This window comes from Ceraceosorus guamensis, assembly GCF_003144195.1.
Source record: "Ceraceosorus guamensis strain MCA 4658 unplaced genomic scaffold IE81scaffold_198, whole genome shotgun sequence".
In the NCBI taxonomy this organism is placed as follows: Eukaryota; Fungi; Basidiomycota; class Exobasidiomycetes; order Ceraceosorales; family Ceraceosoraceae; genus Ceraceosorus; species Ceraceosorus guamensis.
This window is the reverse complement of record NW_020290193.1, coordinates 1-10,940: the sequence shown is the minus strand read 5'-3', so window position 1 is coordinate 10,940 and position 10,940 is coordinate 1. Positions and strand designations below refer to the sequence as shown.

Below are 10,940 nucleotides of genomic sequence, written 5' to 3'. Positions count from 1 at the left end.
GCGAGCGAGGCTGCGGGCCAGTAAGCAGTGCGAGTGCGAGGGCGAGGGCGAGCTGGCTGGAGCGTTTGTATGCCATCCATCATCACGTGTGACGTGTAGGCTTCATGATTCACCGTCTGCTCCTCTTGTGCATCCGCGATGTCCATGCTGGCTGGCTGGCAGGTTCATGCTGCAAGACAAATCGCACATCGTCGCGCAGCTGAGCAGCAAGGAAAAGGTGCTGGCGGAAGAGGTGACCAACTTGAGCAAGAAGCAAAAGGTGCGTCAAAGTCGACGGCGTCGCATCGCATCGCATTGCACGCACCCGTGCACTTTGCTTCTCACAGCGCTCAAGACTTACACTTGTCCGAGATGCTGACATGCTGCTGCTGCTGCTGCTGCTTCTTTGCGCTCCAATCGTACCGCGGTCCATTGCTCCCCGACGTGCACCTCTTTTGCGCCCATTTGATTCCCCAAATCCTTGCTGGCACTCGGTTCCAATTTTCACAAATCGCATCGCATGAGCTCAGTTTTTGGAAAAGCAAGCGTCGGATGCTCAAGGTCACATGCGGGACATTTTCAGAGGCGTGGAAGCTCAACAAGCAGCTCAGGCTTCATGAAAGTAATAATATGACATTCAAGCGCAAATAATGAACATGACTGTCATGCATATTCGTGAAGCAAATCGCTAGACCGAGTAGTATAGCTCTTCTGATGCTAAAGTCGAAATTTTAATGGTTTACCTTTAGCACCGTTCCTTTCCGTTCTAACCTGCATGGCTGGGCCTGACCATGCTGCGTGGACGCGCGGCTCTTGTGAGACCCTCCCCTGTCAAAACTCGGCCCTCAGACTCACGCAATTTTGAATGTATGGCTCATCGTGACAGACTGGCTTTATGCTGAGACCTCGACCGTGAGAAAGGTAGGTCGCTGTTTCGAAAAGCGTTTGCACACTCGTGATGAATTGAAAGCTCGCACCTTGCGCGCTCGTAGCCAGCCGGTGTGGTACGAAAGGTCAAGGGAGGCCGCGTTGTCGCACCTTGTGGGCGTACGCGATGGACCCCACACTCCAAAAAGCTGAGGTGAGCGTCGGGCAGCGGGCAGCGGGCTGAGTCTGCGGTCCGCTGTTCTGCACCGGCAACTGCTCGCCATTCGAACTGACTTTGCGTCTTGCACCGCTTGGGGTATCAGCGTGGCGGCTTTGCAGGGCCTTTTGACCCTCCTCACCATGCCATGCCATGCCAGATGCGTGTCTCATCATTCACGACTCGAAGCACAGCCCCACGAAGCACATATCGAGAGAAAAGAAACTCGTACAGATTGCATGGGGGATGCGTGGGATGTAAGTCGTCAGACCCGTGCGTGTTGTTAATTTTGCGTGGAGCAGGCGTGATCCCCATCTACGCCAAGAAGCCTGCCTTTCCCCATGCATAGGGGCGCATGCCTAATCCAGACCATCTCGGCCGTCTTGCCTTCCATCCATTCTTCACACCGACCACCTCTACTCCTGGTCGATGACGGTGGTTTGGAGGCCGTGGAAGTTGGTGATGCCGAGTACGGGAGTGACGAGAGTATACAGGCGCTCCTTGGCTTGGTCATCGTCGTTACGCTTGCCTGTGAGTCCGAGGCGAGCGTCGCAGAGAGCTATGTTAGCTCTCCGACCCCGACTTCGTGATGATGAACAACATCGATAGCGCAATGACATTGCTCTCGACGCCTTCGCCATGGTAGAAGGCACCGGAGGTCTTGTCGAGCGATTTAGCCGGGCCGGTAACGTACACACCTCCCGTGGCCAGGTAGCACGTCGACACCCGGATGTCTGCCACGCGCGCATCTCTTTGCTTCCTCTGATCCCATCGCCTCACGTGCCAGCAAATGCAGCCCCTTGACACCGTTCTTTCACTCTCGATTCCTCCAGACGGCGGCTGTGAGTACTCACGTTCGAGACGGAAACGAAGTCTACGAGGGACATCTTTGATACCCAACTGCCAGATGACGTGGTTTGCCTTTGGGTCGAGACGCACATCCTTTGTTCCCATCAGCTTGGTTACCCATGCTCGGACCTCCTTGACTGCTCTGGGAGATCGGTGCTTGAAGCCAAGGCCGTGCACTGTTCAGAGAGATGGTGTTGGTGCGTGAGATGGGGTCAGTAAAGGTGCCACTAATGCGTGTGATTTTGTAGGCCTGCGTCGCTTCCCAAACACCAAAATCGCTTGCTGAGTGACAGACGACGTGTGGCAGCGATGCTCGACGAATGGTGCCAACGCCGCTAGCTCCAAGCCGTGAGGGAGAGGTGAATCTGCCTGGGCACTCAACCCCGCGCGCCTTTATTCCACCCTGTGCACAGCGTCCACACACAGACCCTTCTTTCCGAAATAGAGATGAGGCCTCCAGCGCAGACCTCAAGCACCCCTTCTCGCACCATCCTTGGCTTTCATGACCTCCCCACAGAGCCTCATCGTCTATCGCAGCAGTTCCCGCAGCGAATGCTCACCACGCTTGTGAAGGTGAATGGAAGCCTCGATGGTCTTGACATCGTCCAGAGCGGAACGAGTCTTCTTCTGCTTGGGATCACGAGCCATCTTGAAGAGTGCTGTATGCGTGTGTTGCTGGATGTGGGTTGATTGTGGTGGTGGACGAGGCGGATGATGCTGCTGTTGTGCTACTCGCGGCTCGTGGCTGGGGTCGCGGGTCAAGCTTTCTGGCGCGCAACCCATGCCCATCCATCGCCTTCCTCCTGCCGCTCAAGGGCATGGCAGAGCTGCTGCGCCTGCCTGCACGTCGCTTCTCTCGCGCGTAAGAATTTGACATATGCAGCGGGCGCGGCGCGGCGCTGACTGCGGCCACATGGAGGCCACGCGAGCGAGAATCTTCCGGCAGTCAGCAGCAGCAGGCGCGCGCCGGCCCGTCGTGGGGGGTGTCGCAGCGCATGACGGCCGCCGCACGAGAGATTTGGCGCTGTGACGGGGCGAGCCTTTGCGTGGCACTAGGAGCCGAGCGAGCGAAGCGCCTGACGAGTGAAGCTGAGCGAGCCATTGGAACATTACATCGCAAGTCCTCCCAGACAGCCCCTGCGCTACTACCATATCCGCACACATTCACGCTTCAAGATCAGTCTCGCTCGTGAGCATCAGCTAGACATTCATCGCGTCTCTCCGCAATACCGCTTATCGTCATTGTCTCCCATCCGCTGACCCGCATACAGCCCTCAAGAAGATCGTTTCATCATGGGTGTCCGCGGTGCGTGCCTCTTGCTATCAAGCCGCAAGACCTAGAAAATGCGCTCTCACGCTGACACGGCTGTCTATTCCATCGCAAAATACAGACGTCCCAGCCGACGCTTTCATTACGGCTTACGCCAATCACTTGAAGAGAGCAGGAAAGATCGAGGTCCCCACTTGGGCAGACACGGTCAAGACCGGAAAGGGAAAGGAATTGGCCCCGTATGATCCTGACTGGTTCTACGTTCGCGCTGGTAAGTACTTCTACTTGGAGGGTTGAAGAGGGCCAAAATGCTCGGCAGAAAGGCAGTCAGGAAGAAGCCGCTATGTAGAGGGTGAATAGAGTCACAGGAGACGCAGGTCGACTGCTTGGGAGGAGCGCACGCACCAGTCAGGTCTATCAATGCTCGGCGCGGGCAAGGGCGAGGTCTGGCAAAGAGCACAGGTCGAGCCGAGCTGGGGATGATTTGGTGTCAGGAGATGTCACTTGGACAGCCCTCTCGTGCCCTCGGCACGATCCAGGATGGGTGTGCCGAATGTCACAACGCGAAAGCTGCGCACCGGTTGCATGCGTCATCATTGTACTCTTGAAAGCAGGCATGTCGATCGACGCATGGCACTGACGATTCCGCTCCTTTCTGTCTTTTTCAGCTGCTCTCGCACGCCACATCTACCTGCGCAAGGCTGTCGGTCTCTCCTCTTTGATGAAGTACCAAGGAGGTGCGCAAAACCGAGGATTCAGACCAGCCAAGCACGCCGACGCTTCCGGTTCCGTTCAACGCAAGGTCGTTCAGGGTCTGGAGGGAATCGGAGTGTTGGAGAAGGACCCCAAGGGTGGTCGAAGAATCTCTCAGGATGGTATGAGAGATGTGGACCGTATCGCTACGGCTGTAAGCGAGCAGCTCAGGGCTCAGGAGGAAGAGGATGAGGACAACGAGGACGATGATGAGGATGAGGACGAGGACAACGAGGATGACGATGACGAGTAAATGCGCGCTCAATGCGCCCAGTATCCTTCGCCCATCTTGAAACGCCGCGTCCTCGCAGAGGTGGCGCGTTCGGCTACCCGTCGGTCTGCACGCTTCAATCGTCATCGTGGCCCGATCATCCATGCAGCATTCGCACCCTACAAGTATACAAAAGGGGGAATTTTTCCTCCAGCAGGAACACTGCACAGCAAGTTTGTGCTGCAGTGTCCTCTCTTTTTGCCTCGCCCCAGGCCAAATGTTCCAATAGCCAAGCTCTTTCCCAACACCCAAGTCATGCTTCCCTCAACCAACTGTCGATTTGATCGTTCGGTGTTTGCGTCGCCAGATCTGCTCCCGAGGGAATTCTGACTGCACGATTTGCGCGCTTTGAGCATCGCGGGCCATACCGTCCCATTGCACACAGCCTCGTCGCGCCGGAGTTGTCCTACCAAATCGCGCATGCAGTCTGATCAGGCGGTGTGTACACAAAGGATCTTACAGCACAGAATCACATAGCAAGTGGCTCCCTTCCCGAGATCGCGCATCGTCCGATTGTCAAGCGTGTAGATCATGTGTGTGACAGGCAATTCGCGTTCCACTCCACTAAAGAGCGTACAGTACAGCTGGATTTCGATTGCTGGACAGCATTGCTAAGGCGGCAACGCAGCAGATCCACGCTCTGCTGGAGGCAAGAGGCGAAGGCACCTTGTGTGAAAGATGCAAGGAAATCGACAGGGCAGCAAGCGACCTCATGCATGCGCCTTCACTTCGCACTAGTGCTCTTGCCCGCGTCCTCCTTCAAACTGACAATCCTGTTGAGGATTATTCTGTCCGGGGTGCTGCTCTCGGTAAGAGGTTGCATATCCGCTCTGTCCAGAGCAAAGTAGGCTATCCTCATAGCTTGGAACCTGACGCATTCATTGCCGATCAGCTGCTCCTGCGTTCGCTCGGGAGCTCCATCGCCCGTCTTGACGGCACCCTTGACTCCTTCTTCGACAGCTTTGCTCTCCTTCTCCTTCGTTGCAGCAGCTTCCGTCTTCGCTTGGTCAGTGCGGGCCGAAGCTTCAGACCGAGCTCGTGCAAATGACCGCCTTGCCACATCCCAAAATGAAGACTCGATGAGCGCTGCGCGGTGCACTTCCAAAGAGTCTTTGTTGACGTGGTCCAGAAAGTTGTCCTCCCCTGCCGGATTATCCGAGTGAAAGAGACGATGGTGTATCCTCACTTCATCGATCTTGATCGGACTGCCCGACTCTTCGTCCTGGCCCAGCCACTGGATGTATGTCTTGGGCTTGCTCATTCCCTTGCCGCCAAACGCTGGATCCTCGTATCGGACCCTCACTTCTCGCGGCTCTCCTTCTGTCGAGCCAGAGCTGTCGACCCAGGATGTCACCGTGACCGGGAATGGAGCACCCAGAAGGCCAACGGTCTTTCCGGGCGCCAACCTGAAGTAGTCCTTCGAATCCACAGTTCGGAAGTCCTCCTTCTCTATCCAGAGATCTTTGACAAAGAACTGCTTCGAGGTGCCCATGGAAGGGACCTTGGGATGCAACGGCCTTTCAATCTCTACCTTGAAGCCTTCCGGTACGTTCTCCAGAACCACGCGCAGTGGTTGAAGGATCATCATCAAACGAGGCGTATGAAGTTCCAGGTACTTTCTCACTGCATTCTCAAATCTAGCGAGGGGGATAGAAGATGGGCTGGTGGACACTCCGAGCTCGTTGATGAAGCTGAGGATGGCGCCCGGAGGTATACCTCGTCTCCTCAAAGCCAAGAGTGTATAAAGCCTCGGGTCGTCCCATCCATCCACGATCTTCTCCTTGACTAATTTTAAAATCTTCCTCTTGCTGGTGAGCGTGCCTTCCAGGCTCAGCCTTCCAAACTCGTACTGACGAGGTCTGTACACGTCTACTGCGTCGCACAGCCATTCGTAGCTCTCCCGAGAGAGGACAAATTCGGTGGTGCAGAGGGAATGACTGATGTTCTCAAAGGAATCAACCAGACAGTGCGTAAAATCGTAAGTCGGATAAATTTTCCACTTGTCGCCTGTCCGATGATGAGATGCATTGAGCACTCTATATGCGATCAGATCCCACATTTGAGGATTGCCATTGCCCAAGATATCTTGCTTCATCCGCAATGTAGCTTCTCCAGGTTTATAGTCTCCATTTTTCATCCTCTCAAATTCTTTCAACGATTCTTCTGTCGGTCTATTTCTCCACTTCGATTCCTTTCTCGGCCCCCGTTCCTCTCCACCTCTCTCGGCCCTGATTTCCTCTCCAGTAGAATGATCCACATACGCTTTGCCTCTTTTGATCAGCTCCAAAGCCAGAGCGTACAATTGATCGAAGTAATCTGAAGAGTAGGTTATCTTCCAGGGTTCGAAGCCCAACCACCGAACGATCTCCAGGATTGCATCAAAGTAGATCTGCTCCTCCGCTTCGGGATTCGTATCGTCGAAGCGCAGGTAGCAGCTACCTTGATGGTATTTTGCGTATCCAAAGTCGATCGCTATCGCTTTGGTGTGTCCAATGTGTAGGAAGCCATTGGGCTCGGGTGGGAAGCGAGTGAAGACTTTGCCGCCGGTCGCATTGAGATGAAGCTGCTTGTGCTTGGGATTTCCCTGCGCATTTTCTCCGGGCGCGTGCAACTGCGACAAGAAGCCCTGCTTGAACATGGCAGTAGGATCTGCCTCTTCCACAGCGGGTGCGGCATTGGACGCATTCCCTTGCGCGGCCTTGGCGGCCTTGGCAGCTTTGGCTTCCGCCACTGATTTTTCCCTAGCTTCCTTAGCTGCTTGAAGCGCTTCTGCCCTGCTGCCGAAGCGTTGCGTGAGGTGCTTCTCCAACGCATCTTTGACATCCACTGCTGAAGCCCACCGCAGCTCTTCATTCGAGCGCAGCTTGACCATGAGGTTACTTTGCGATGCCCATGCCTCCTGAGCTGCGGTTTTGGAAGCTATTGCTCCTACTTCTTGACTCGCGAGGGAGTCTATTGTTTCCGGAGTGACGACGACTCCTATAGAGTGGTGCAGCGAAGGTGTGTCAGCTCAACCACTCTGTGGTGCACTCCGACATACTGCGAGAGCCACGCCAAAGATCAGTCGAGTAGATTTTGCAGCCATGGAGCCAAAGCTCGTCGACTCTAATACATGCATTTGTTTTTGTATTCTCATCCTTGTGCTGGCAGGGCTCCTCTTGCTCCTGGTGCCACCAGACGATCGCACTCACCGACACCGCAGGCCTCATCGAACGCGGCTTGATCCACCTCTGGTTGGCTGCTGAAAAGGAATTTGGCAGCCGCTTATAGCAGATTCCAATCAAAAGCTCATCAGCATGCTGACCGAGTGCATGCATACATGCCGTGTTCGGTGCCGTGCACTCACCAGTGACCTTATCCGAGGTGTTGATGCTGCCGTCCAGCACCCTCCTGACCAAGTAGTTCCTTTGACTGCGCTCTACGCCTTTCAGATTGGCAGGCGCACACACCAAGACGATCAGCCCGGATACTTTTTGATCGAGCTGGCCCACCTCGCTGGGCAAATCTTCGATGACTTCTTGAAGAGCTTTGGACTGAGCCGGTAATCGAGTCAGCTCGAGCGCTTTGGGTCCGCTCAGAGAGATGCGCGAAAACAGTTCCAGCAGTTGAGTCTGCTCTGCTGAGATTTCGGCCGAGTTTCCAGCAGCACCACCGCTCGACTTCTTCTCCTTCTTGGGGGCCATGATGCGGGGAAAGAAGCGAAGCTTTGAGGGCCAAGGCGTGACTGATAAGCGGAGGTCTTTGACCGGTGCGGCTGTTGAATGATCTGCCGTCAGCCAGCCAGGAGGCAATGTGAATACCTTGACAGCCGTCTGCGGCGCACGCTCAGTGTATGCGCGACGATAGCGAAGACGGTGACGGTGTCCAGAAAGCAACAAGCGAGGCAGCCTGCTCTTGTGACTCGTTTCTCTTCACTCGTGGTTGTGTACGCTTGCAAGCTGCGCGCGTGCTGCGCCATGCTATTCTCGATTCTTGATTGCGCTTTGTAGCTAGCCGATCCCACCAGGCCAGGCAGTCACGTGCCCTGCACGGAGCACGGCTTTGTGAAGCAACCGCGGTACGCAGCATCCATGATTCGGATTCTGGCGCGGGGATGTGAGGAACCAGCGTGCAGCATGCTCATGCTCATTGTCGGCCTTTGACTTGAAGCGTGAATCTCACCATCCATCTCCGTACAAGCCGTGTAGACAAGAGACCGGCGTGCGGGCTACGACCCGCACATCATCGTCAAGTATTCGAAGCGCAAAGACAGCTTCACGTGCGGAAGAGAAAGGCTGCGAAGATGTTCAAAATAAGCGTGCGGAGTGGCTCTGCTTCCGCTTCAAGACGGAAGGGGACTCAAGAGGTCAAAGCAATCAAAGACGAATGTAAGGCACTGTGTACAGCCACGCATGCATACTGTGACTCCGCTAAATTACCGGTTCGTGGGCATGCTACAGGCACACGCAGCGTCACTCCGGCGCGACCGCTTCGCAGGTCGTTTCAGACTCATCCGCAAGCGCCAGTAGAAGGCAGATACGACCCTTACAATGCTCTCGTGCACCTTGCACCCCGGACTCACCACGCTGCTCGAGCTGAGTCCTTAAAGGGCGAGTCTGGCGCGCTGCAAGGATGGTCAGTGTCGGTCAAGGACAACATCGCCACGACGGACATGCCTACCAGTTGCTCCAGTCAAATGCTGCACGGTGAGTCATTCGTGCACATTTGATGTAGACATGAAAGCTTGATCGAACACTCAATATGCTGTGTCGTGCCTGTAAAGGCTACACATCCCCTTTTGATGCGACCGCTGTCTGTTTGCTCAGACAAGCAGGCGCACAGCTCATAGGCAAGACGAACTGCGACGAGTTCGGGATGGGGTGAGCTCGTGCGGCCATTTGTACTCACGATGAGTAGCGTCGAGAAGATGAAGACGTTCTCTGACGCATTCAAGCGCTTTGTGCCATGTTACAGATCACACAATTTGCACACCGTGTATGGCCCAGTGCTGAATCCCGCCAGTCCGGACGAATACACGATGGGAAATAAGAGCGAAGGGAGACAAAGACATAGGGCCTATCACCAGCCACGTGTTGCGGGTGGCTCGTCCGGCGGGGCAGCTGCCAGTGTCCGAGCAGGGCTAGCTCGAATGTGAGCTGCATCTGTCCCCTCTCGTCCTCGGCTGTCCTGCTCGGTTTTGCTGACTATACCACGAGACTTGTCGACGTAACACATGCAAAACCTTGCAGAGCTCTGGCTTCAGACACGGGAGGATCGATACGCATACCTGCTTCGCACTGCGGCGTGTGGGGACTCAAGCCTTCGTATGGACTGATCAGCAGATGGGGTCTGGTCTCCTACGCCGACAGCTTGGATACGCTCGGCTTGCTTGGTCGAGCGCCTCACGATCTTCAATTAGCTTTTGGTGAATTCTTGCACCAGGCCGGAGTGGTCCGAGGCTCGCCCCAGCTAATTTCAGCAGCTTCATCCCTCTGCAGAGGTCTTGAACGTGCGCGACGAGAAGGATCCATCTGCAGTTCCTGATCAAGCGCGAAAGGCGGCCCGCGAAGCCGCACAGGCCCGCATCGCATCGTTCCCAAAAGGCTCGCTTGAAGGTCTGCGGATAGGCATACCTGTCGAGTATTTTCCTTCCGAGCTAGAACCTCAGATCATACCTCCCCTTCATGGCGTGCTCAGCAACCTCAAACAACGAGGCGCAGTGCTGAAAAGCATCAGTCTGAACTGCGTCAAGCCGGCTTTGGGAGCTTACTATGTCGTTGCGAGCGCGGAGGCTAGCAGCAACCTGGCAAGGTATGATGGAGTCAGATACGGTGAGTGCCATGTGGCCCAAGAGTATGCCTTTTGTGCGGCAAGCACCCTGACACGGACGTGTGCGCCCATCTCGCCATTGTGGCCAATAAGGTCATCAATCGACGGACAAATCGGGCATCTCTGAAGGCCAAGTCCATCCATATGCGCACACGCGCTCAGAAGCGTTCGGCGAAGAAGTCAAGCGACGCATCTTGCTAGGCACGCACGCCCTGACATCTTCCGCTTTCGACAACTATTTTCTCCAAGCGCAAAGAGTCAGATTGCTAGTGCAGCGGGGATTTGAAAATGCTTTCAGAGACGTCAATGTGCTGCTTGCTGCTGCATCGTCGGAAGAATCGCGCAAGCAGACCAGACCGATGCAGAGGAGCGCAGGAGAAGGAGGAGAAGAAGGGGTCGATCTGATAGTGGGACCCGCGACTACTTCTACAGCACCCACACTCGCTTCGGTGCTACATCCATCTGCGCAAAAGTCGACGGCTAGCAGAACCAGCGCGTACGTACAAGATGTTCTTACCGTGCCTGCTTCCTTGGCAGGCTTGCCCTCGCTCTGCGCTCCGGCTGGAGTGGCGCAAGACGGTTGGCCCGTTGGCATCTGCCTTACGGCCCAGTGGGGCCACGAAGAGACGATCTGGAGAGTTGCAAAGGAGATCGAAATGGGTTAAAAGACGCCAGCTAGCCAATACATGCTCGCCTTTACAGCACGCTGTTTGGTCCTTTTCGCCTTGCGTCAACGTCAACTTCAACACTGTCAGGTCCACACGAAATTCGAGATCGAACAGCACCGCTTGCACGGTCTGGCTCACAATCACCAAACGCTGAGCCCCGCAGAGGGCGCATCACATGCATTCGAGTCTGTCTCGAAATACGACTGGTCTTTGGATTGAAATGATTGAAAATTGACGATGTCGTAGGGAGGGAGGGGG

General features: G+C 55.4%; 7 protein-coding genes across 7 annotated transcripts; 3 read left to right on the top strand and 4 right to left on the bottom strand.

Moving 5' to 3' along the window:
• Positions 1–166: 166 nt before the first annotated feature.
• IE81DRAFT_350796 (hypothetical protein) lies at positions 167–599 on the top strand (the record flags this gene model as incomplete). Its single annotated transcript, XM_025516603.1, has 2 exons — positions 167–259; positions 510–599. 2 exons carry the CDS (start codon positions 167–169, stop codon positions 597–599), a joined length of 183 nt encoding a protein of 60 aa, XP_025365897.1.
• An 880-nt stretch (positions 600–1,479) lies between these two features.
• Positions 1,480–2,560, bottom strand: IE81DRAFT_350795 (hypothetical protein; the record flags this gene model as incomplete). The annotated part of the gene is made up of 3 exons (XM_025516602.1): positions 1,480–1,592; positions 1,918–2,088; positions 2,473–2,560. The coding sequence occupies 3 exons, from the start codon at positions 2,558–2,560 to the stop codon at positions 1,480–1,482; spliced, it is 372 nt and encodes a 123-aa protein (XP_025365896.1).
• Positions 2,561–3,080: 520 nt separating this feature from the next.
• Positions 3,081–4,615, top strand: IE81DRAFT_79062 (putative RPS19B-ribosomal protein S19.e, cytosolic). Its single transcript, XM_025517640.1, has 4 exons — positions 3,081–3,097; positions 3,184–3,218; positions 3,304–3,453; positions 3,851–4,615. Exons 2-4 carry the CDS (start codon positions 3,206–3,208, stop codon positions 4,186–4,188), a joined length of 501 nt encoding a protein of 166 aa, XP_025365895.1. The 5' UTR covers positions 3,081–3,097; positions 3,184–3,205; the 3' UTR covers positions 4,189–4,615.
• Positions 4,268–4,779, bottom strand: IE81DRAFT_79068 (hypothetical protein). Its single transcript, XM_025517641.1, has one exon. The coding sequence runs from the start codon at positions 4,626–4,628 to the stop codon at positions 4,326–4,328; it is 303 nt and encodes a 100-aa protein (XP_025365894.1). The 5' UTR covers positions 4,629–4,779; the 3' UTR covers positions 4,268–4,325.
• Positions 4,621–7,216, bottom strand: IE81DRAFT_79087 (glutaminyl-tRNA synthetase). The gene has a single exon (XM_025517643.1). The coding sequence runs from the start codon at positions 7,076–7,078 to the stop codon at positions 4,931–4,933; it is 2,148 nt and encodes a 715-aa protein (XP_025365893.1). The 5' UTR covers positions 7,079–7,216; the 3' UTR covers positions 4,621–4,930.
• Position 7,217: 1 nt separating this feature from the next.
• IE81DRAFT_79086 (hypothetical protein) lies at positions 7,218–8,130 on the bottom strand. The gene is made up of 2 exons (XM_025517642.1): positions 7,553–8,130; positions 7,218–7,469 (listed from the first exon to the last, which is right to left on the bottom strand). Exons 1-2 carry the CDS (start codon positions 7,887–7,889, stop codon positions 7,339–7,341), a joined length of 468 nt encoding a protein of 155 aa, XP_025365892.1. The 5' UTR covers positions 7,890–8,130; the 3' UTR covers positions 7,218–7,338.
• Positions 8,131–8,348: 218 nt separating this feature from the next.
• On the top strand, positions 8,349–10,919 carry IE81DRAFT_327196 (amidase signature enzyme). The gene is made up of 7 exons (XM_025515039.1): positions 8,349–8,573; positions 8,646–8,891; positions 8,969–9,065; positions 9,160–9,336; positions 9,435–9,610; positions 9,684–10,016; positions 10,108–10,919. The coding sequence occupies exons 1-7, from the start codon at positions 8,489–8,491 to the stop codon at positions 10,677–10,679; spliced, it is 1,686 nt and encodes a 561-aa protein (XP_025365891.1). The 5' UTR covers positions 8,349–8,488; the 3' UTR covers positions 10,680–10,919.
• Positions 10,920–10,940: the final 21 nt, after the last annotated feature.

Coding starts and splice junctions, on each gene's coding strand:
- IE81DRAFT_79062 (XM_025517640.1), top strand. Junction 3,454..3,850: donor CTGGTTCTACGTTCGCGCTG/GTAAGTACTTCT, acceptor TGTCTTTTTCAG/CTGCTCTCGCACGCCACATC.
- IE81DRAFT_327196 (XM_025515039.1), top strand. CDS start 8,489: ATGTTCAAAATAAGCGTGCGGAGTGGCTCTGCTTCCGCTTCAAGACGG. Junction 8,892..8,968: donor CTCCAGTCAAATGCTGCACG/GTGAGTCATTCG, acceptor GTGCCTGTAAAG/GCTACACATCCCCTTTTGAT. Junction 9,066..9,159: donor TGCGACGAGTTCGGGATGGG/GTGAGCTCGTGC, acceptor GCCATGTTACAG/ATCACACAATTTGCACACCG.
- IE81DRAFT_79086 (XM_025517642.1), bottom strand. CDS start 7,889: ATGGCCCCCAAGAAGGAGAAGAAGTCGAGCGGTGGTGCTGCTGGAAAC. Junction 7,470..7,552: donor CACCTCGGATAAGGTCACTG/GTGAGTGCACGG, acceptor ATCTGCTATAAG/CGGCTGCCAAATTCCTTTTC.
- IE81DRAFT_79087 (XM_025517643.1), bottom strand. CDS start 7,078: ATGGTCAAGCTGCGCTCGAATGAAGAGCTGCGGTGGGCTTCAGCAGTG.
- IE81DRAFT_79068 (XM_025517641.1), bottom strand. CDS start 4,628: ATGCGCGATTTGGTAGGACAACTCCGGCGCGACGAGGCTGTGTGCAAT.